Source organism: Daphnia pulex, chromosome 8, assembly GCF_021134715.1.
Source record: "Daphnia pulex isolate KAP4 chromosome 8, ASM2113471v1".
Taxonomy (NCBI): Eukaryota; Metazoa; Arthropoda; class Branchiopoda; order Diplostraca; family Daphniidae; genus Daphnia; species Daphnia pulex.
This window is the reverse complement of record NC_060024.1, coordinates 12,982,806-13,004,954: the sequence shown is the minus strand read 5'-3', so window position 1 is coordinate 13,004,954 and position 22,149 is coordinate 12,982,806. Positions and strand designations below refer to the sequence as shown.

General features: G+C 40.2%; 5 protein-coding genes, 1 long non-coding RNA gene and 1 other non-coding gene across 14 annotated transcripts; 6 read left to right on the top strand and 1 right to left on the bottom strand.

Moving 5' to 3' along the window:
• Nucleotides 1-670: 670 nt before the first annotated feature.
• Nucleotides 671-2,341, top strand: LOC124200873 (putative defense protein 3). 3 transcript variants are annotated; one of them, XM_046597230.1, is made up of 7 exons: nucleotides 839-1,122; nucleotides 1,221-1,326; nucleotides 1,405-1,517; nucleotides 1,601-1,692; nucleotides 1,784-1,909; nucleotides 1,964-2,006; nucleotides 2,135-2,341. In XM_046597230.1, exons 1-7 carry the CDS (start codon nucleotides 925-927, stop codon nucleotides 2,231-2,233), a joined length of 777 nt encoding a protein of 258 aa, XP_046453186.1. In that variant the 5' UTR covers nucleotides 839-924; the 3' UTR covers nucleotides 2,234-2,341. The 3 variants fall into 3 exon arrangements, with proteins under 3 accessions (XP_046453184.1, XP_046453186.1, XP_046453185.1); XM_046597229.1 differs by having other exon boundaries at nucleotides 840-1,122; nucleotides 1,784-1,935; nucleotides 1,990-2,006; XM_046597228.1 differs by having other exon boundaries at nucleotides 671-1,122; nucleotides 1,784-2,006.
• A 1,585-nt stretch (nucleotides 2,342-3,926) lies between these two features.
• LOC124200878 (putative defense protein 3) lies at nucleotides 3,927-4,930 on the top strand. The gene is made up of 5 exons (XM_046597236.1): nucleotides 3,927-4,232; nucleotides 4,307-4,376; nucleotides 4,453-4,562; nucleotides 4,626-4,717; nucleotides 4,800-4,930. Exons 1-5 carry the CDS (start codon nucleotides 4,038-4,040, stop codon nucleotides 4,867-4,869), a joined length of 537 nt encoding a protein of 178 aa, XP_046453192.1. The 5' UTR covers nucleotides 3,927-4,037; the 3' UTR covers nucleotides 4,870-4,930.
• A 76-nt stretch (nucleotides 4,931-5,006) lies between these two features.
• On the top strand, nucleotides 5,007-5,106 carry Trnat-cgu. The gene is made up of 2 exons: nucleotides 5,007-5,042; nucleotides 5,071-5,106. It is a non-coding gene; the product is annotated as a tRNA-Thr (tRNA).
• A 4,611-nt stretch (nucleotides 5,107-9,717) lies between these two features.
• LOC124200883 (putative defense protein 3) lies at nucleotides 9,718-10,716 on the top strand. Its single transcript, XM_046597240.1, has 4 exons — nucleotides 9,718-9,976; nucleotides 10,123-10,296; nucleotides 10,401-10,492; nucleotides 10,567-10,716. The coding sequence occupies exons 1-4, from the start codon at nucleotides 9,809-9,811 to the stop codon at nucleotides 10,634-10,636; spliced, it is 504 nt and encodes a 167-aa protein (XP_046453196.1). The 5' UTR covers nucleotides 9,718-9,808; the 3' UTR covers nucleotides 10,637-10,716.
• Nucleotides 10,717-11,668: 952 nt separating this feature from the next.
• Nucleotides 11,669-17,367, top strand: LOC124200861 (angiotensin-converting enzyme-like). 6 transcript variants are annotated; one of them, XM_046597210.1, is made up of 18 exons: nucleotides 11,669-12,256; nucleotides 12,381-12,452; nucleotides 12,511-12,819; nucleotides 13,469-13,531; nucleotides 13,625-13,756; nucleotides 13,829-13,867; nucleotides 14,398-14,497; nucleotides 14,556-14,727; nucleotides 14,790-14,948; nucleotides 15,014-15,110; nucleotides 15,178-15,321; nucleotides 15,382-15,671; nucleotides 15,734-16,028; nucleotides 16,089-16,143; nucleotides 16,202-16,393; nucleotides 16,453-16,551; nucleotides 16,633-16,773; nucleotides 16,837-17,367. In XM_046597210.1, exons 7-18 carry the CDS (start codon nucleotides 14,421-14,423, stop codon nucleotides 17,009-17,011), a joined length of 1,896 nt encoding a protein of 631 aa, XP_046453166.1. In that variant the 5' UTR covers nucleotides 11,669-12,256; nucleotides 12,381-12,452; nucleotides 12,511-12,819; nucleotides 13,469-13,531; nucleotides 13,625-13,756; nucleotides 13,829-13,867; nucleotides 14,398-14,420; the 3' UTR covers nucleotides 17,012-17,367. The 6 variants fall into 6 exon arrangements, with proteins under 6 accessions (XP_046453166.1, XP_046453165.1, XP_046453164.1 ...); XM_046597209.1 differs by having other exon boundaries at nucleotides 13,625-13,761; XM_046597208.1 differs by having other exon boundaries at nucleotides 13,625-13,761; nucleotides 13,829-14,332.
• An 878-nt stretch (nucleotides 17,368-18,245) lies between these two features.
• LOC124200879 (putative ferric-chelate reductase 1) lies at nucleotides 18,246-19,242 on the bottom strand. Its single transcript, XM_046597237.1, has 5 exons — nucleotides 19,007-19,242; nucleotides 18,875-18,941; nucleotides 18,699-18,808; nucleotides 18,536-18,630; nucleotides 18,246-18,449 (listed from the first exon to the last, which is right to left on the bottom strand). Exons 1-5 carry the CDS (start codon nucleotides 19,181-19,183, stop codon nucleotides 18,371-18,373), a joined length of 528 nt encoding a protein of 175 aa, XP_046453193.1. The 5' UTR covers nucleotides 19,184-19,242; the 3' UTR covers nucleotides 18,246-18,370.
• A 1,119-nt stretch (nucleotides 19,243-20,361) lies between these two features.
• On the top strand, nucleotides 20,362-21,864 carry LOC124200889. Its single transcript, XR_006877404.1, has 4 exons — nucleotides 20,362-20,584; nucleotides 20,646-20,845; nucleotides 20,949-21,201; nucleotides 21,611-21,864. It is a non-coding gene; the product is annotated as an uncharacterized LOC124200889 (long non-coding RNA).
• Nucleotides 21,865-22,149: the final 285 nt, after the last annotated feature.

Sequence of the window (22,149 nt, the reverse complement as noted above, 5' to 3'; positions counted from 1 at the left end):
TGAATTGAATTTTGCGGTGAAGAAATATGGACGCGACCAAATCAGTCGTCCAATCCGTTTATCTTGCATGATGCTCGTTTGATGCTGTGCACGTGGAAACCAAACAGACGGGGCATTTTTATCTGAAACCAGTTGGTGTAAACAAGCAATCAGTCAAGTCTCTTAGGACAGCCAGACTGCATCCTTAAATAGTCAATTTTAAAAGACTACCACTGGCTATAAGTATAAACAGTCTGAGTCTTGACTAAAATGGAGATAAGTGATGTAGACTACTTAGACCTTATGTAGATATTTGACTATGTGCCGCTTTATAATAATTGATGCAGCGATTTGAATGGGCCACAGACATCCCGGCAACAGTCTCTTATTTTGCCTCGCTAATGCGTCACAAGGTGTTATTATTAATGTATTTTCATAAGATAAAAGTTGAGACGTCTTTTCATTTCGTGCAGACGTCTGATCAAGTTGGATTTACGTACTGTATTGTGAGATAAAATTTAAAAAGCTAACAACATTTTGTTTGAATTTGGATTTGGTCTTCATTCCCCGTCTACCCATAACGATAATAATAGAGATATAATAGAGACGACACTTGTTGTTGTTTTCTTTCTATGTACATTTGGGAGTCGCCGGGAGTCGCCCCCTTTTCCCATCATCTTTATTCCTTGCTGGGTGATAAATTGAAAATGAAAAGGGACGAACGCCATTTGCCAGTCGACGCTTTTGGAAAAGCAAATAACAAGCACAAGCTTTATAGCGATTGGTACGGGAAAATATCGATCTGATCGTACATGTCGGATAATAATCAGCAGATGACAATCAACTATATGACTTAACATTGTGTGAGAAGACTCCATCAGTCGGGGGCCCAGCTTGAGAACTGTCTGATCTTCGTCCAGCCACAATTATTACACTCTTTGAAATATGGAACGGAATCAATTGAAAAATCGAGCCGTTTTCGTCGTTGCTGTCGTTGCTATCATGGCGACATGGGCCATGGGCGGAGTGGACGCAGACTCGCACGGCGCTCCGCTGTCCTCTTGCCAAGACATGGGAGCCATTCACGCCGTTTTCCCGGCCCAGCCAGTGGAGACTTGTCCCTTCGGCATCACTTTTGATCAGGCAAACTAATTTTTATATCTATTAGATTAATAATTAAATCGAAGCTTTGTCAACCTGTTAATTAGACGTCAAAATAAATTGATTTGATCATAACGCAGATGGAGATAACGAATGACGAAAGCCTCACTGTTACTCTGGCAGCCAAGCCAGGCTTTCTAGACACTGAAGTTAAACGCGGCCCTCAAATACCTGGACATTTTACAGGTATTTAGCTGATTTGAATATGAAGCGGAGTTTGAATCGTGTCCTTTTAACTTCATCAACGCGGTTCTCTGATAACAGGTTTCCTCTTGATGGCGTTCGATGCCGACAACAAGACTGCCGGACCGATCGGTTATTTTACGGAAGTCAATCCTGCCAAAGGACAATTCCTGGATTGCTTCGATTTGACAAAGGTCGAACATTAGAAATAATTCTAAATTGCTATTTCAGCTGTCTATAATCTTGTATGCGTGCGCACTTGGTTATGCGTCTATAGAGTGCCGTCACACACGTCAACCCTAATTATAAGCCAACCGTCGAGGTAGTGTGGACACCTCCCGAGGATTGGGAGGGATCTGTCATTTTCAGGTAACAAATATAACATCTCAGCAACTTTAAAATCAACGGAATTACCAACGATAGTTTATACCATCACTGGCACTCATTATACACATTACAGGGGTTCCTTCAGTATGAATATTGCCACGATATGGGCTAAAGTGCCGTCAGACATCGTTCACGTTAGAAAGGCGTCAGAGACAACAACAGAGCAAGAGACAACAACGACTACTACACCGACCACTACTACTACACCGATCACGACTACTACACCGACCACTACTACTACACCGACCACCACTACTACACCGGCCACGACTACTACACCGACTCCGACCACCGTCGTAAGTACATCACCAATAAAAATAAATAAAAAGATTGGTGTTCCCCGCAAAATTTGTTTGAACAATCAGTTCATTCACTTGAAATGAAATCGAATAACACATCACGTTTTTCCCGATTGAATTTCTAGACGGTGCCTACGACGCCAGCCTCGGCCGGACACTTGAGTGGAAGTTGGATGATGACCCTTTTTGCCATCGCCTTGGCATCGACGCCTTTCCTAGTCTAAAGTTAATAGCATTGGCATTTCTCCTGTGCTTCAATCCCCTTATACACACGTTGATTTTCCTGAATGTAGACGTCTTCAATACATGTACACGTTCTTATTCCCCTCTAATATTACCTAAGAAGTTTATGGGGTATATTTTTACCCAAATAGTTTCGCAATTGCTCTCTTGTTTTCGTCTCTATATGGCCCATGTATTTGTATACCGCGGCAGCACCGGGTCGGATAGACTGAAGATAAAATAACCAACCGGGCCGGGACTTGTCAAGTCTGATGTGGAAATGAGCACCGGCGCCAAGCTTGTTGATACAGGCCAACATGTCTGATGTGTCTGTCTTGACAGGCGACTAGCAGTGTCTTCCATTTGATTACTAGTTCAAACAGGACCGGTGTTTTCCACTTGGGGTCGATAACGATTGGCTTTGTACGTCAAGTCTAATCGAGACCTTGAAGACGTGTACCACCTAATCAAAGACGGCAATAACGTGATCAAAAATAAACAAGACCTGCGGGAAAGTGAGTGTCTGGGCGCCTCTGGTTTACAACAACAGCTGTCGGTAAGATAAATAGTCTTTAAAATGAACATTAGGCCACAGTGAGACTTAAAAATAACTGGTGATAGCCTAATTAATCGGGTTATAATTGATAAAACTATATACTAGACAGTAGACACTAGTTCAGGCTTACTGGGCGAGAGTACTGAACGAATCAAATCAAATCAAAAATCTTGGCACGGTCCGAATGACTTCAACACAAAATCGGATTCATTTCGACTTTATATATCTTTCGAGTTGAAAAAACGATCAGTTCAACTCAGATTTTGATAAATCTGAGTGTTTCAACGTGTTGGTAAATGCACGTATAGATGTCGCAATGCTGTCTATACGCACTCAATTATTATCTAACACGGAGAAAGCTAACCATTATCAACACCGCAACCCACATGAGATATAGCAAGACGCCAATCGACTGTGGATTGAACCGCCAGCTGGATCCTTTGGCGGAGTTTTGTTATTTAATCTATTTAGCTGATCGTGATGTTTATTCCTTCTCCATCAAACAATTTAATTTAATTTTAGTTATGTTTTTCTTTTATCAAGAAATATTTTGAATTCAAATTTAAGTCATGGCCAACCAAATATAACGAATCCTAAAAATAGAAATTGTTTTTTTTTGCATAATAAATCCTTAGACTGCGAGGTTGAACAAGACACCGGAAGAAGTAAATTACTTCCGGTATGTAAATGCTGTCGCACTCAATGACTCAGGACCACCACCAAGGTCTCCGAATTGTATTATATCCATCCATTACAAAACCATGGCCATCTACATAGCACCTATCAGTTGCAGATTGATTGTATCGCGCGGAGGCAACTCATTTCGCCCTTAAGCTATATTGCCATTAACAACAACAATAAATTTAATAGCCCCCCAATAACACATGTATACCGGCATCTCATAATGCAGTTTCAAGAACACTCATCAAATTCGACTTCCATGAAAAATGACAATGCGGAAGCGTGAAAGCGTTGTTTAGAATTTCAATTTCACTTGGATTGCGCCATCACCTCGGGCCAATTGCTTGTCGGTGCTGGGAGTGGATGACTAGGCGAGACCGATTTCGCTTTCTCACTGTGCATGAATATGGATTGGCTGCTGGAAAGTGGGTCGCGCGCTGGAATAATTCTTCCGCGTTGAACTATAAAAACCCCGAGCGTTGGCTTGGCAAAACAACGAGTTCTCCTCCATCCTCTGCTGTTGTCGCTTCGACAAGTCGGTGCTCAATCGAATCTATACACTCACCGAAATGTCGGATTCCCAGAAGATTTTCAAGCGCATCTGTCTGACGACTTTGGTTCTTTTCTTGAATCTGAACGGAAACAAAATCGCCGTCCACGGATCTTCGAGTGGCTCACCTGTGCAGGCCTGTGCTGATATGGTGCCCGACCATCACGTCGATGCTCAGACCAGTGCTTCCCCCTTCGTGACGAAACCCTCAGTGGTTGGTATTTTTCACTTTGAATTTCATTTTAAAATTCTTGATTAAATGTTTTGATTTTGCTTTCTAATGAATAGACTTCAGCTGGTAATGATTCCACAATTACATTGACGTTGGCTTCGGTCAGTCCAGGCATCGCATTCAAAGGTGAAAGTTTTATCTGAAATGCGAGAGACATTTTACTTTTTAACACGCGCACATTGAAATTATTTATCTTTTAAAGGTTTTCTTATCATGGGCTTTAACAACGCCAATCATACAGAAGGACCCATTGGATCCTTTTCGTCAATCAGCAATGGACAAATTATTGACTGCCCAGGAGGGTCTCCAAAGGTACAGAAGTATTTAAAAAGGGTCATTAGAAATTTTTCTTTAATGCTCATATATTGTCGACAGAACGCTGCCACTCATAGCAATGGCAACAACAAGACTTCCGTAACTGTGGACTGGACCGCGCCTGCGCAATTCGTCGGAACTGTTTTATTCAAGTATATTAATGGATTCTCACTTGATATTTCGTTTAGCTTATCGGAGTAAAAATAACCTTTGTCCTTATTGATTTTTACACAGGACAACCTATGCTCAAAATGGTGGTATCTTTTGGGTAGCTACTCCGTCGGCCCCCGTCACCTTCGTTTAATTGATATCTGTTGGTTTTATGCAGGAAAAAAAATACAGCTTTCTATAATTTTATAAATGAACAGTAATCTATTGTTTAATTTTCAATTCGTATATTAGTTTCTGATTTTTATTAACACTTACTTACGTCACATCGACGCCTTCTTAGCTCAGTGGTAGAGCGTTGGTCTCGTATTAAAATTAAATCAAGATAAATCAAGATAACCAAAGGTCGAGAGTTCAATCCTCTCAGGAGGCAGACAAAAAAGTACTAAGAGATTCTATAATAGAATAACATCGTTAGCTTCAAACAGCAGTATTGTATTTTGTTTCATTCATATCATAAAATTACAATTGTACCCAAAATCCGGGGTTCTGAATCCGCTTGTAGATACGTTTGTTATCTTTAAAATTTGATGGTAAATAATCTTATACAGCTTGGATCAACATTCAAGCTGTCTTGTTGTTTGTGCACACAATGTAATTGTTGGGAATTTATTGCATCCCAACAGTGATCGACATTATTGCTACTGTTAATTCTGTGTAATTTGTAGGGACCTCAACAGAGGGCCCCGATTTTACCCTCTCTTCCCATTCAATCTATTGTTCCCTACCCTACTCAACCCTAAACCAACTATTGAAATACCAAAATGCTGTATTATACGGCAGTGTGAAATATAAGGACGAACTAGCAACAACAAAGGTGTCATCTCTTATCTCAATCTTGGAAGTTGAACGGTCGACACCGCCAACAAGAGTTCCATTTCCAACATGGTCCTTCGAACCGGAGTTTTCTCCAACCAGTGTTAAGTTAGTTTCGCTCTATCACACTCAAATCTTTCTCTCGTTATCTCCTTTTGCTTAATCATTGCCGCCATTTATCAAAGAAAATTGTGTTTAATTATGGCAGGTCAGTCATTTATTAGAATCTTTTTCTCTCTCTCTGAGTTTAACTTGTTCTCAGGGGTCTAGTAAGCAAATAGATCCCTCTAAACAGTAAATTATTTTTCTTCTCTCTCTTGAATTAAAGCTAAAATATTTCCTCAAAGTTTCTTAAAATTAAAATAGGATTCCTAAATCATTTTTGAAGGGGGATTTCTTTTTTTGTCACGTAAATTATCATCGCCTAAGTTGATTATTCTCTCTTCCCTTTCAACAAATTTTTTTTTTTGGGGGGATATTGCTTTCCAATATCTAAGATTGGGCAAACTTGGGAACTTCCCTACCTCTTTAACGTGTTCACCTCGTGTGAGCCTTAGGTTAAATTCCCTCTCTATCTCTTGATACGCCTCCCGGCATTGTAAAAACGAATCTCAGCTGATTGGGTTCACTGCCCGTTCTTTAAAAATGGGATAACGCGGGAATCTCTTTCCTTTCAAGAATTTTTTTTTGGGGGGGCTTGCTTCCCTACCTCTTAGATTGGGAAAACGCGGGAACTTCTCTAACCCTTCAATGAGTTCGCCTCGTGTGAGCCCCAGGGTGAAAAGACTTAAATAAATTATCGCTCTCTTTGCTATGGCCTTAGACCATTTCCCGAAAACAAATCTCTCTCATTTTTTGAATTAATTTGCATTGTTTGTTATTCAATCATTTGGGTAAATCTCTCTCTGTCTCAGAAGGCACAACGATCTCTCTAAATACGACAGAAAAATATTCTCTTTTTTGGGGGGCTAGGCCGGTTTCCCCTTTAAACTGGAAAAAACGCGGGAAAATTCTCTACCCTTTCAACGCGTTCGCCTCGTGTGCGCCTTAGGGTGATTAAAACTTGAATTTTTTTTCTCTCTCTCTATTTACAAAGGCCTTCCGCCATTTCGAAACAAATCTCGCGCTCTTACGCTCTTGCATTTTTTGTTTGCTTAAAGGGAAATCTTTCTCTTTTTCTGAGAAGGCACAAAGCGCCCTCTGAGCACAAAATTGGGAATTAGAAACCGCCGTCTTGCGGCAAAAACTCTTTAAATTCTCTTTCCTAAAAATTGTTATTATGCCGTTTGTGGGATTGTAAGGAGCTAGAAAATTACCCTAGCTCCAAAATCATTCAGTTTTTGCAGATATCTTCACATAAAGGAATTCAAAGAAAGTGGAAAAGACAGCAGAATTTAATTCGGCACCACGAATCTCCGAAGACCGAGCAGAACAACAAACAAAAAGGCTAATCAACTTAATCAAAACATTAATTTAAACTAATTATCTTCTTTTCGTACTCTCAGCAGCTCCTTAGGAGCCACCTCCAACTCACAATGGCTCCAAATTACGCAAGAACTTTAATTAAAAAGCATATCACCCGTATCATTAACCTCGTCGAAACGTACAAATCAACAGAAATGACGTTGGAAGCGTTTATCGAAGTCGAAAAATTAGAAAAAAAGCTAGATGGATTCTACAAAACTTATGAGATATTCTCAAAAAGGGTCCAGGCTGAAATGTACAAAGAAGGCGAAGACCAAGAAGAGATCAATGCAGACATCGACACCATGTACCAAACAATGGACGATGTTATTGTCGCCAAAATTCACATCTTAAAGAAAAAACGAAGAGAATGGTTAGACAAACTCGAAAAGGAAGCAGATGACGAAGAATGGGAGAAGGACAGAGAAAGAATGCTCCAAATTCTCCAACATCAGGCAGCAACCCAGGCAGCAAACCAGGCAGCAACCCAAGCACAACTCAATCGGGACATAATCAGTCAGGTGATCGCAGCCATCTCAACAGCCTTTTCAGTGCCCGTCGCTCCAGGAGATGTCAACTTATCACCAACAGCTTCTCAGGAGCCAGCTTCTCAAACAAATCCAGTAATAGAGTCAATTCTCAAAACCCTCTCAACATCTCAATTTGCAGCAGTATTAGTGCCAAACCCAACTCCACTAGAAGTGTCGTCGCTTACGACAACAAGCTGTAGTTTTCAAAACACCCCTTCATACCAGTCAAAAGAAAATATCCAGACGGAAGAAAAAGAGACTGGAACGGCCAGTCTCCCTCACCCACCGAAAAAAGGAGACTCACTCTCGGATTCTCCGGATGGGCCAGACGGATATCCCGACAAAAAAAGGTTTGAAAGGAACGAAATAAAAGAAAATAATTCCTTTGTTTCAAAGTTAGAAAACTCAGCAAATCTGGAAGGAGCAGAAAAAATCCCATCATCGAACGCGAAAAGTTGCTACAGCGACCAAAACGTCAAATCAGCCCAGTCAAAAGAAGTCCCGATGGAAAAGGAGCCTGGAACAGCCAGTCTCCAACAACGACCAAAAAAAGGGCTATCAATCTCAGATATTCCGGTCAAATCCAGTGGAAACAAAGACGAAAAAAGGTTTGAAGACGAGCTGAAAGCAACTAACCTCAAATTTGCAAACTTAGATGGTGTAGATGCAGTGGAGTCCAAAAATCTCTTGAGCTCCTCTAGCAACGAAAAAACTGCTTGCACACTCATTATTCAAGAAGCTCCAGCTACTCCGGCAGAAGCTCCTCGTCCTCTCATTATTCTAGAAGCTCCAGCTACTCCGGCAGAAGCTCCTGGTACTCTCAATCTTCAAAAAGCTCCAGCCAATCCGGCAGAAGCTCCTCACTCTCTTAGTCATCAAGAAACTCCTACTTATCAAGCAGAAGTTCCTGACACATTCAATTGTCTAAAAACTAAAGATTCAATTATTAGGATTCCGCCAGCCGGCTCCAAAGAAAAGGATATTCCTACCTTTCTTTTTTTCCCCTCGGGAAGGCCAGCTGCATCGCTGGAAACACTTAACTCTTTTCCGAGTCAACTTAAACAAACCAACTTCTCTTCTTCTGGAAATTTATCATCGTCGCCAGAAATCCAGGAAGCTTCGAAAGAAAATCCTCAAGAAGCCGCTGCATTTGTCAATTCAACAAACGTAGAAAGCAACCAAGAAATCATTCCGAAGTTCAGATCGCCGTGCAGTCAAGCAGCAATTCTTCCGGAATTGGCCAATCAACAAAACTCAATGAAACGGAAGCGCTTGGAGCCAGTAAAACCAGCTCCTAAACGCATCTCAAGGTTACCAAGTATAGAAGAACATCTCATCAACCAGTTGCTGTTCTCTTATTCGTTAACCCAGGTACCAAACAAAATCGTTTCACATCTTCTAAAAAATATTCTTGTGTTAAAGGACATTGAAGAAGATTCCAACACACACCAATCGGTATGGGATCCTGGTGGCAAACTTCCAAAGAGTCAGCCAACTCTCAATCGGAATCAAATGGAATGGACAATTAACTGAATCCGTAGCCAGTCAACGAAACAGCTCCTCGTAATCCAGGCCATCCGGCCATCCTTCTTCAACCGCATTCTCAGATCTCTAATCCAACGGATATCAAGTCGATCAGGATGTCGAGCCAATTGAACGGGCTCTACTGGGGAGTGTGTTGGGAATTTATTGCATCCCAACAGTGATCGACATTATTGCTACTGTTAATTCTGTGTAATTTGTAGGGACCTCAACAGAGGGCCCCGATTTTACCCTCTCTTCCCATTCAATCTATTGTTCCCTACCCTACTCAACCCTAAACCAACTATTGAAATACCAAAATGCTGTATTATACGGCAGTGTGAAATATAAGGACGAACTAGCAACAACAAAGGTGTCATCTCTTATCTCAATCTTGGAAGTTGAACGGTCGACACCGCCAACAAGAGTTCCATTTCCAACAGTAATGTCCAGGCACGAACTGGCCGATAAAGCGTTCTGCTGGCCTCAATGCTGGCCTCAATGACATAGGGAACCTATTTTCATGTGGTTCAAAGTGTGACACACACAGAGTATTTATTTGATCCGTCACATGGGAAATTCAAACAGACGTAAGTTGACGCCTTAATCAGAGATAGACCGTGTACTAAATCTTAGCCTGCGCGTCATTAGCCTCTATAAAAGACCATTCCAGCTGTCTATCCTCTACTCCCTCTTCCAGCCTTTCAACTTGATTGTTCTCCATCGAAACTATCTGCTTCAAACATGTTCAAGTACGTTTGCTTGTCGCTGAGTCTTTTCCTGGCCCTGAACGGTAACCTCGTTCAAGGAACACCCACCGGCGCTCCTCTTGTTGCCTGCGCAGACATGACACCGCAACACGGTGTCGAAGCCCAGACCAGCGCCTCTCCCTTTGGCACTACACCTTCATCGGTTCGTATTTTCATTTATGACGCCATTCGTCATTCTGTTGCAATTGATTTGATATAATTATAATCCTATTATGCTGACTTCCATTGTTATACTTCCAAGCTAAAGAAAATGTCTTGTCTTTCTATAATTTCCCTGTTGGCGGACAGACTTCAATTGCTCAAGGCTCTACCATTACTTTGACGCTGACCGGCTCAGGTCCATTCAAAGGTTTCCTTGTTATTGCCTTCGACAACGCCAACCAAGCAGCAGGACCCATCGGCGCCTTCTCAGCCGTTAGCTCCGGCCAAACCCTCGATTGCCGAACTGGAGCCACACCCATGGTAAGAACCGAGAATTCTTTTTGTAAACCATAATCAAAATGACTCAAATTCGATTGATGGTTTTGAAAACATTTGCGGTGACTGATAATGCGCGTTTCAAACAGAACGCTGCAACTCACATCGACAATCTTGACAAGACTACCGTGACTATGGACTGGACCGCACCTGCCGGATTCGTCGGAACCGTTTTGATCAAGTATAATAAGATTTTTCTAATCCATTCGCGTTATTGTTCTTGGTGTAACACAGTATATTTGCTTTTATTTGCAGGACCTCCTTTGTGCAAGACGTTGCCACTTTCTGGGTCGCTACTGAATCGGCCCTGATTACTGTCGCCTAAATACGTACAGTTATTTAGTTGTCGGTGTCAAAGTTTGAAAGTGCCCTTGAGAGAAAATAAATTCCATTTTTAAAGCTGAACACTCTCATATTTCTTTCATGTGAAAAGATGCGATATTTTTATGGGTTAATTACCAAACACGTATTAATCGTTTAGTTATCAAACCAGATCATCGATCCATCACTATCTGGTTGCAACTTGTTGTATTAAACTCTGTATTAAAATCAATTAACATAGTCATATTTTTTTTACTTTAGTTTTGTTGGGGTGGTTATTATCAGTATAAATTTACTATATTGTAATCTAACGTTTCTTTTTTCGTAAAACATTTTTCTCCCATGGCAACATCCCATGCGCATTGAATTATATTTTTCATAGTCGTCCTTGTGTGATAAATGCCCAATAATTCGTTTGGATTCTACCTGATGCTGGAGCTTTGCATTGCAATGTTCGAGACAGTCGCTTTTGCTCCCGCTTTTGCTATAGCAACTAGAACTACCAGCTACCAGCATATTTTCGTGTAAGAAAAAAATTTCAAAACAAAATATGGTTAGAGGTGTAACGCATTAATTATTTGCACCAAAAGAATACGTTGTTTGAGTGATTGGGACGTAGATTACCATATTGACTTTAGGAGGCAAGTAGATAACGCGCCATTAATTCACAGCTATATTATTAGCATGAGAGCTGCAAATAGAATGGGACTTTGTAACGTTCTCTTCTCTATTATTAGACGATAACGATATATCCATTAGCAGAAAACTAAGCAAGTAAGCATGACAAAACAAATTCTTCACAAAAACTTAGCTTGCTGCTACATCCCTGCACATTTTCTTTTTCTCTTATTAAAATCAGACATCCGGGTTGATTAGTGATTCAAGCATCAGGCTGTCAATATATGATAAAATTTGTAACATTCTTTGTTTTCTTTCTCCTTCGGTTTCTTTTACTTTCAGGCGCCGTCAACCTTTCTAAAATTTGCAACGCTGCTTACTACCACTTTTCACGGAAGTTCGTCTGCACTGCTAGGATCGCTGACACTGAGATCAGCTGAGATCGTGAGATGAGTTGAGAGAAAGAGAGCAGCCATCCATCCAGCACCTTCCTCGTCGTTGAGACTTCATGGTTGAGGTTGCATAGCACAGCGCTGTACAAATGTTAAAGCAATTTTATTCATAGTTTGATTGTAATGGGCATTTGCCAAACTAGTGCGTTCGTGCGAAATTTTAAATGTCTATTTCCCAATCGTAGTACCTTGTGTTATTTATGGGGTGTCGTCCCAACACGTGGTTGGAACAAAGGAGTAATATTGAAAAGCCCAGGATGCCCAGATTACGCCGGTAGAAGAAGTGTGGATGGATGGATTATTTCACCGATTATTTCGCCTGTCTTGGATTTTCAATCTCTGTGCTAAAAGAAGAGGCCTGGAGTGTTTCACAGTCTGCATTAGCTTGTCAGTCAGTCAGCGTATGCTGAAAAAGGAATGGTTGACGTCAGAAAATGTGCTTCTACATGTCTATGCCAAGGCAATGTTATACTGTCACCGAGTTCCAAAACAGCAAGCCTTGGAAATGCAGTGTAATACCCCCACCTGAAGAAGAATCCAGTTGTGAAAAACAAGTAAGGATTGCGAGAATTCATGTACACTTATAACTTTCTAATTATTCTTTTATGTCATGATTATGGAATTCGTTCCGCCTCTATAACCGATAATTGCGGTCGGATGGCCCCATTTCCTTCTCAGTCAGCGAAAACAAGTGGCTAACACTCCCACCTTTACCTAAATCTCTTTCGGGCATGAGAGGAGGTTCTCTACGTAAGAAAAAACAAACAATTTAAATTCGCCGAAAATATCAACTGTCATTTTTAAATAGGTGGAATGTTGTATGCCGTTGGTGGACGAGAAAATAGTTCCGACGCGTTGGGTCATAGTGGCTATGTAAACGCTTACGATCCTGTTACGAGCACTTGGCATTCGGCCATTCGCGTGCCAATTTACTTCAAACAGGGGCTGGTTTAGCAGTCATGGACGGCTATCTTTAAGGCCTTGGAGGAGCTTCTGCCAAAATGAATTTGGACATTGTCGAACGCTATAATCCTGAAAGAGATTCATAGGAACTGGTTGCAGCTATGAAAATAGCTCGTGTCGGAGTACCACCAGCTGTTGAAAGCCGGAGAGCAAGGTGGTCCTTCCCCATTTTGTATTTAAGTAGTTAACATATCCTTAGTAAATACTCTTGCTAACTTGGTACGTCTTTTAGCTGTCATAAAAATTATAAATCCTTGGCGAGCTCTAGAGGAATGAAGTCTTAGACATTTATTTTTCGGCAAGCGGAGCATCTGCGATTGGTACTGTCTTTTACAGATCTTTAGAAACGCAAGTTGTTCTTGATGTGGAAGACAATACCAACGATTAGTCAAGTAACAGGTGAAGACTCATTCACTCACATTTGTGTTTCACAAACTCACGTTCCGTTTCACTTTGCTTCTTATTTGATTTAATAGCTCCTAACTATCTATCTGTATCTATTGAGATCTTGGGGTGTGCTCTTTTGTTTACTATTTCAAATTGGGTGTTAAACTGGCTGTCAACAACCAAAGAAAGTACTTTCCTCAAAAAGGGAACTCTTTCTACGTAGGTCTGTGTTCCAACAAGGGCAAAGAGAAAAAAAGATCAAACACCCGACAATTTCATCTGAATCGTCAGAGTTACGAAAATCAGAGTTACTGTACGTTAACTTAAGAAATCTATGTTGAAGCTAGCGAAGCACATATAGCCCCTTCTTCGATTCGTTCAATAGCTTAAAAAAGTGCCGTTTGTTTATATTGCAGGTTTGGAAGGGTAAACCGGAAAAATTGGAAACACAAGAAAAACCGGAAAATTCAGAATTAACGGTAATTTGAACTCAATTTTCTAATTTCTTACAAGGTAATCCCGAATTCCCCACACAAAAATTAAATTGATTTCGGTATTAATTATCTCTTAAGGCTATTTCAATTATGCCTAAGTCAATGGAGGATAACAATTTCATTTAATTCCGATCGGACGTTTCCCTGCCGATGCACCAACAATATCTACCGAGCGGACCAGATGGCGAGGTCTTCGTTTAAAGACTGCTTGTAACGTAACGTATATCAAAACAGCAAGTTTATTCTTTTAAAATAAAGACAGAAGAGCATTATTTTTTGTAGTAACGTGCCCGCAGGTGAATGGTTATACCCCTTCTTTAGGTAAGATCGCGTCACGCAACCTTTTCTTTCCTATTATCTTTTGTTAAATTATATTTTTATGTGTGCTATTCAAACAACTGCTGGTGTGTTACCACCTTCAAAACCGGGCGTCTGTTTTACTTTGAATTAATAGTCAGTTTGGCGTATAGCAACAAGATTTTGTGATGTTGACGGTACATTTCCTCCTTCCCGTGTGTTCACCAGTTCATTCTCGTTCCCTGAGTGTTTATGGCAAGGAGATCTATTTGTGAGGTTGCTGAACTGCTGAACTTGAAATGAACCATCCCCAAGCAGGCTATCTAGGAACATTATCGTGACAGGGGCGTTTTTGAAATCGCCCGAGGGCTACTAATTATCAATAGTTTTTCCCAATATCACGGCGATGACCCGCTCCGTAGCATCCCAAAACCATTTTCTTCTCATTTGGAAACCTGTCTGTTACTGTGCTGATTCACGTTTGAACTGGTAGTAGTACCGTTAACAATATTCGCCATTACTTAAGTCGACAGTTTGTTCCATTTCGTTCTTAGTTTACTGGTGGTCAGTCGCCAGAATGCGTTTCACTGCGTTCGTCGTCATTTGCTGCTGTGCCAGTTTTAATTATGCCCGTGATCTCAAGACAGACCAACTGTAAGTCGATTTTGATTTAATAACGAGTAGTTTAAGTTGGACGGTATTTTTGTTCTAGGACTGGTGAGTATGCGGTGCTACGGTCGAAAAGGTCAATCGTGGAAGACGAAGCCCTTGCTAGGGAGTTCCTGTCAGCCCACAATGTAAAATCTTCCGAAATGTGTTACAATACTAACGTTGCGGAGTGGAGATTCGCTTCGGACATCACCGACGAGAACGAACGACTCAAAGTATTTCTTCATTTCGCTAATGAATCCCGACTTTACGTAATACTTTTCTATTGATGCCGCAGTTGGAGCAAAGTTTAGTTGCCGCTCGTTTTGAGAAAGAAGCTTGGAAGAATATCACCAGTTTCAATTGGAAACCGTTCACTGACCCCGATTTGAAACGCAAATTTAAACTCTTATCCGTTTTGGGCCCTTCTGCCCTCCCAGAGGGTAAACTAACGCAGGTAAAATTGGCTCTTCAAAACAAATTTTATTTATTGATTGGAGGTCATCGTTTTGGTTTCACTAGTACCGCAAAACAATTGACGCCATGGAGAAGATTTACAGCACGGCCAAAATCTGTTCCTTCACTAATCCGGGCGATTGCGGAATGAATCTCGATCCTGGTATCTAGACATAGGTTAAGTAAGTAGAGCACAGCGATTAAAAACTTCCCCCTTTGCCATTTTTTAGAAATTACGGAGAAAATGAGCAAAAGTCGTAACTTTGACGAGTTGAAACATGTTTGGCAGCAGTGGCACGAACAGAGTGGCGGTAAAATGCGGGATCATTACGAAAAATTCGTCGAACTCAGCAACGAAGCCGCTCGAATGAATAGTACATATGTTCAAATGTTATTTGTTATTGTCGCCAATGCTTTATACTTTTTGCTTACAGATTTCAGCGACACGGGAGCTTATTGGCTACGGAATTACGAGTCGGACACATTCAAGGAAGATATCGAGGGACTGTGGCAGACCATCAGACCGTTTTACCTTCAACTTCACGCCTACGTCCGGGCCAAACTCCGAGCTCATTACGGAGAAGACAAGGTCCCCAAAAATCAACCCATACCCGCACATCTTCTGGGCAATATGTGGGCCCAATCCTGGGGGAATATCGACGACTTGGTTACGCCATATCCAGGGAAAACTTCCATCGATGTCACTCCTGAGATGTTGAAGCAAGTAAGGGTCCTCGTTGAATATTCAAGAGAAAGCAAAGCTACAAAACGTTGTTTTTCACTTAGGGTTACACCCCAAAGAAAATGTTTGAAATGTCGGAAGAATTCTTCACCTCGATGGGTTTGCTGCCGACTCCGCCCGAATTTTGGAGCGGATCCATCATCGAGAAACTGGTGGGTAAGGAAATGGTGTGTCACGCTTCTGCTTGGGACTTTTGCAACGGCAAGGATTTCAGGATCAAGCAATGCACCAAGGTCACCATGGAAGACTTTATTGTCGTCCATCACGAAATGGGACACATCCAGTACTTTTTACAGTACAAAAATCTTCCGCTAGTCTACAGGGACGGAGCCAATTCTGGTAAATTTTCTCATTTTCATAGATTTTTGAATTTTTAAAATACAACTTATTATTTGACAGGTTTTCACGAAGCTGTAGGCGATTCTCTAGCCCTCTCTGTCCAGACCACCAAACAGTAAGGTTTGATCCCATTGTCCCAAGACGAATAAATGATTAACCTTCGTTTCTTTCAGTCTTAAGGAAATCGGATTATTAGACAAATCAACACCCCAAGATCACGAAGCGACCATCAATTACCTATTGTCGACAGCTTTGGAAAAAATCGCCTTTTTCCCATTTGCGTACATCATGGACAAGTGGCGCTGGGATGTGTTTGACGGGTCCGTTAAATCGACCGATTACAATGGTCATTGGTGGAAGCTTCGGTTAGTTTATTTTTTTATTTTTTTTTTGTAATTGCTTTTAAATCTCCTCTTTAATAAAGTGAGAAGTACCAAGGCATCAGATCGCCAGTAACAAGATCCGAAAATGATTTCGATCCCGGAGCAAAGTATCATATTGCAGCCAACGTCGAGTACATTAGGTATTGTGTTAATTTCAGCAATTTTCTATTAAGAAGACTAGGGTTCTAGTAATTAGTTTTGTTTTAAATCCTTGAGTGCAGGTATTTTGTGAGCTTCGTTATCCAGTTCCAGTTTTACAAATCCCTGTGCATGACAGCCGGACAATATGATCCGCACAATCCATCCCAACCACTTCACGAGTGCGACTTCTACAGGAACAAAGAAGCAGGAGCCAAATTAGGGTACATTTTTCTCTTCCCTTCTAACTGATTCTCAATATTACCTCTTCTGCTCAAAAATACAAGAACGATGTTGGCTATGGGAGCTTCCCGACCTTGGCCAGAAGCGATGCGAGCCGTCACGGGACAAGATCGCATGGACGCCAGCGCTTTCCGTGAATATTTTAAGCCCCTGGAGGTGTGGCTGATAGCCAAGAACAAGGAACTTGGCGAACCTGTCGGATGGGATTCAGATCAGTAATACTTTGTAATGGAAACTGAGTTGAAAATGTCACCCCAAAAATCCGTTAACTGTTCACCTCAATTGCATTGACGCATGATTTATTAAGCATCACATTTTGCAAAATTTGAAGTGACCTAATGTAATTAAGTTTTTTTTACCAGAATGTATTTTTTTTTTATTTTTTAACTGGGCCAACTCCTCGAAGGACTTAGCCTTACCAGAATGTATCAATCGAAAAAGCAAACTGGCTTTATTATGATGCTGGAATAGATTTTTCTTTGACAGGATTTCTGTATTGCATTGTAATGGAACTTTGTGTGGACATGTGAACTTTGAATTGGAGTGTCATCCAAATAATAGACAGGTGAACTACAGCTACTAACTAAGTTTTTCTTCCAAAAATAACTTAGGTGACCTTCAGACAAACAAGTCGAGGACCATTTAGCTTACCGCTAGAGAGAGTCTTGTAAATGTAATGTATTATTTATTGTATGTTTCTTCCTAATGATATTACTTTCAGGTAGTTATCGTTATCTTCAGCTAATATTCTTGCTTAATTACCTAAAAAGGTGCTTGTTATTATAACTTGTTACGTCTTTCTTTTTAGCGATCGTAAATAAGAAAACTTTCGCAGGCAAGAGGTATGAGGTCCTAACGTGGGACTTATTCTTCGGCGCTGAGCTTCTGCGATCGGTATCCTTCCGTGTTTTACAGATCTCAATTTATGCAAGTTGCTCTTGATTAGGAACCGACAAATGCCACCGATGAGTCATGAAACAGGTTAGGCTTCATTCACTTACATTTCATTATCCTAACTACCTACCTATATCTAATTGAGCTCTTGGGATGTGCCCTTTGGTTTACAATTATAAATTAACTGTCAAACTGCCAACTGTTATTTGCAGCATTTGCAACAACTAAAGAAAGTGCTCCATGCTCAAAATGGGAACTCTTCCGACGTTAGTCTGTGTTCCATCTAGGGCAAAAAGAATAAAAGATAAAACATGTAGTAGATGCTGTGCTACGTAATGTCCCGAAAATTTAATCGCAATCCTCAGAGTTACTTGTAGTTCAGTTAAGAATCCTTTGTTGAAGCCTGCACAGCGAATATAGCCCCTTCTTCGATTCGAATCTTCACAATGTGTACCTTGAATACGAAACAGCAGGTACTTGTTGCCAATCACCATCAAATCCCAATGCAATGCAATTCACAATTAACAGTAGCCGTTGTTTTAAAAAAGCACTTAGAACGTTTCGAATAGCACTTTGTAATGTATTATTCCCTAGTAAGCTTTCGTTAAGTTTGATTACACTAAAGCATGTGCAATATGCCAACTACAAAATTGTCAAAACTCAGTCAAAGTGTTAACAACTAAACTAAAAAGTCGTTACTGCGACATTTTCCGTTGATGGTTCCTTCACCCAGTATATAGCTTCTCCTCGCACAAATGTCGTCCTAAAATTACAATTAAATTTGTTTAAATAACATGCATTTGACTCCCCCTCTCTCTTTAACTGTGAATAATTTAAAGTTAATTTTACTTGAAGACGACAGAGCCGACAAAATCAACCGGTGCCGTCCAGATGGCCTGCACGAACTTCTTGATACTGTTGTTGTCTTGGTGAGAAATAGTATTCTGTGTAACCCAAATTATTTGCTTTAGAAATTAAATACAGGAACGCATGCAGTGAAATTCAGACATACATTTACACCATCGGGGCAGCTCAATATCTGGCCGTCAGTTGGCATATCAAACGTTCCGACTGGTCCAGCTTCGTCCGATTTGGAGGCATCGAAGGCCATTGTCATGTAACCTTAATCATACCACTGAAAGTTAGTGCAATTAGAGTAATGAAATTTTGTTTCCATATACAGTTCACCTTTGAAGGAAGTTGTTGTGATATTTCGTAATGTGATGGTGAGACTTCCTCCTTGAACGATCGTCGTCTGGAAATGCATAGCAAAGATTGTTGTTATTATTTATAATAAATGATTGATGTGGTATAATTTACCTGTGATGGGACCGTTTCATAAGGGCAAGGATCGGTACTAGGAGCAGTCCCGTCGTGCACGGGAGCCATGGTGGAGCAGGCGGCAGTCAAATCTCCATTTGAATAGGCTTCCAGAACAGAAACGAGACACACGAATTGCACACTTAATGCAAGTAGTAAGTTGATTCGACAATTCATTTCGAAGGATTTACTTTAGGAAAACAATCGTCTCCAATGAATCTAATAGTCAAAGTGTGACAATACGTTTGGCATCCCCTGCTTTTATACAAGAAGCAGGAAAGATGCAGCATACCTTACAGCATGTACTGTATTGAATATTTGAATTGATCCAGTGACAACAGAGGCATTGTTTAAAATATTAATTTTTATTTTAGTGGACGATGTGTCAGGAATTACCAGTCCAAAGTTTAGAAACTTTTAAACTTTCGTTCTTCTGTTTTAATCTGCTAAATCGGTGGCTTATAGAAACGGTTTTTTTAACTAATCATAATGCTGGTCATATGAATGACGCTTATTGTAGTTCCGCTAATGATGTAATGTTTGTGTCGGTATTTGTCGGTGGCGTGACAAAAGCTGACTTCTGAGGTGAACGAAATGGCATTGATTCGTGGACGGGGAGGGACAGGCACGTAGACCACGTCAATTTGAGGCCTGATTACGCATCAGCATTTAATTTTAAAAGTGGTGCTCATTTTGATCTATAATGGACCTAAGGAATTTCATTCCTTTCTGTTTTTTGTGTGACCAAATTTTGATATTAATTACTTGTTAATTTTTTTTGGATTCGACTTCGATAAACTTGAATTTGATTCAACAAATACACATCACAGACTGCCGCCTGAACTGGCAACAATCGAGCGCAAGACAAACATGTGTGACAAACGCTGGCAGTACGTACTTTGACCCAGAAAATATCCCGTGTTTGAACAAAGGCAGTCCTGTACCCCAAGAAAACTTTTGTGTTCAAAACTGAAAAGATTACAATTTACAAAAATACTACACCCCTAATGAAACAAGCAGGGACGGTCCGAACCAAACTGACTTGACTGCGTTGACTCCTTATCTAAATCGTTCACATGGGTGTATTCTGATTTGTCCCCCAAAGTAAATCAATTCATACCTGGGCAAATGCTTAATCAAGTAATTAAACTATAAATTAAAGTCACAAGAAATTCTGCCGTGCATAAATTGTAAAATTCAATAGAGTTCTACTGTCGAACATGAAAATAATTAAAGAATTTATTGGAGTTCTATTGTCGCGTAGTGGAGTTCTACTGTCGGGCACTGGATATTGTCGGGTATTTTTAATAATATTTAAAAAAGGAGTTCTTATCATCTTATGTCTTTGCAGTTCTACTGTCGCATACAAAGAAATTTTTTAAAATTTAAAATATTGGGGTTCTATTGTCGGTGGAGTTCTACGGTCGCCATAACGGCGGATTGTCCTCCCATCCGCCAGGTGGCGCGAGTGTCTTCGTGAGGAAGAAATATTTGCCATTTGTTTCCGAGACGCTGACTTGAACGTGTCTTCCAAGTTGATTGGTGTCGATCTACAGTTTTAGCCATTAAATGTAATTGGTAATGCTAGTTTGGATTTCTTAAATTTAATTAATCTTTGACGTCTCTGTCTGAATTTCAGGCAATCTGGCATATAATTTCACTTGGCCAAATGTGAACTGATAGTTGATCGCTACAGATTTAGTTAATGACTAGAGAGTAGACCCCTTTGCTTCTCTGTTGCAATTATGAGTTAAGACCATTATTGAAATGTGGATTACATTTGTTATTTTCAAGTTGGAAAACTTGACAACTACAAATTCCTTTGTAAGATTTATCAAGGTAATTCTGAGAGATTGTATAGTTTAACTTCATACTTCTGTCGATTTGTTATGTCACATGAGATTCTGTTCCTTGTTAGTAACTTGTTTTTGTTTTTCAATAGCCAGGTGAAGTCTGCGCTTCTTTGTTGCAGTCTAATGTGTGCATGGATTTGTTGCAGTCATCCAGTGAAAGGTGTGATTAAATTGAGCTGTTGCATGCAGTCTTCGGTGCTGATGTTGTCCTGGAGTGTGGGAGAGTCCCATGCTTCAAGTCTTCTGGGATCAGTCATATCTGAGTTGACGCTGGATCATGCTGCATTGTGGTTGCTGAAATGTTGGACATCTAGTAGAACTGCAAGAAGACTCCATGAAATGGTAATTTGATAAAAATTATAAGTTCTAACTTGGGAAGTATCATGCTTGGGCTACTATAATTGCTTACATTGTTTAATTTTAACATTTGGGGATTTCATCATGTCAACAGCTCTTTCCTTTGATCATATGTAAATTAATTGAGTTATGGATTGTTTAAGGGGAATTGGTTAACAAGATAGGCAGATACTGTAGAAGAATGTTTTTGTTTCGCTGCAGAGCACTACAAATTTCAAATGAATTTGTATTGAAATCTCAAATGAGTAATCTAGTTTCATGTAAATTTTTGTTTAAACTTTAGTTATCAGATAGTGTTGCCAAAGAATATTTGGGTGAACTCCATTTGAAGTGATTTTTTTTAATTTTACACAAAATTTCCATTGATCAAACATTAATTTCATTTTGGTCATAGTTTTATGTTTACGTAGCAGTGATGTTGCTGTCCAATATGGCATGTTGTTGCAGCCTATACTGGTGAAAGATTTTTTGCATCGAGTTATGCTGTTGCTGTTCCTTGGTGCCGGACTGCTGGTGTTGTGCACAAAAGTTACATCCAGTTTAAATTGTTATTTGTGTCTATGCAGTTAACCGTTTATATGTGGAAAAGGAACAGAAAAGTTCCTTGGTGTTGAATCGCTGGTGTTGTGCTACATAAGTTACATCCAGTATTTAGTTTAATTGCTATTTGCGTCTATTAAGTTAACCGTTTATATGTTGAGAATGAAAAAAAAAATAGTAATACGGGGAACTTTTACGTTGAACAAATAATAAACATGCCTTCGCGATTGGGAAACCAGCGAGGAGGAGATTGGGGGGGGGGCAATTGATTTTCATTAACTAGAAGAAGTCGTGATTTGTTTTAAAATAAGGTAGAAATGAAATCCTTTGTCTATCACATCCATATACCTACCTATATAACCACATCTATTCCTCAAACCCCATAACTTCCAC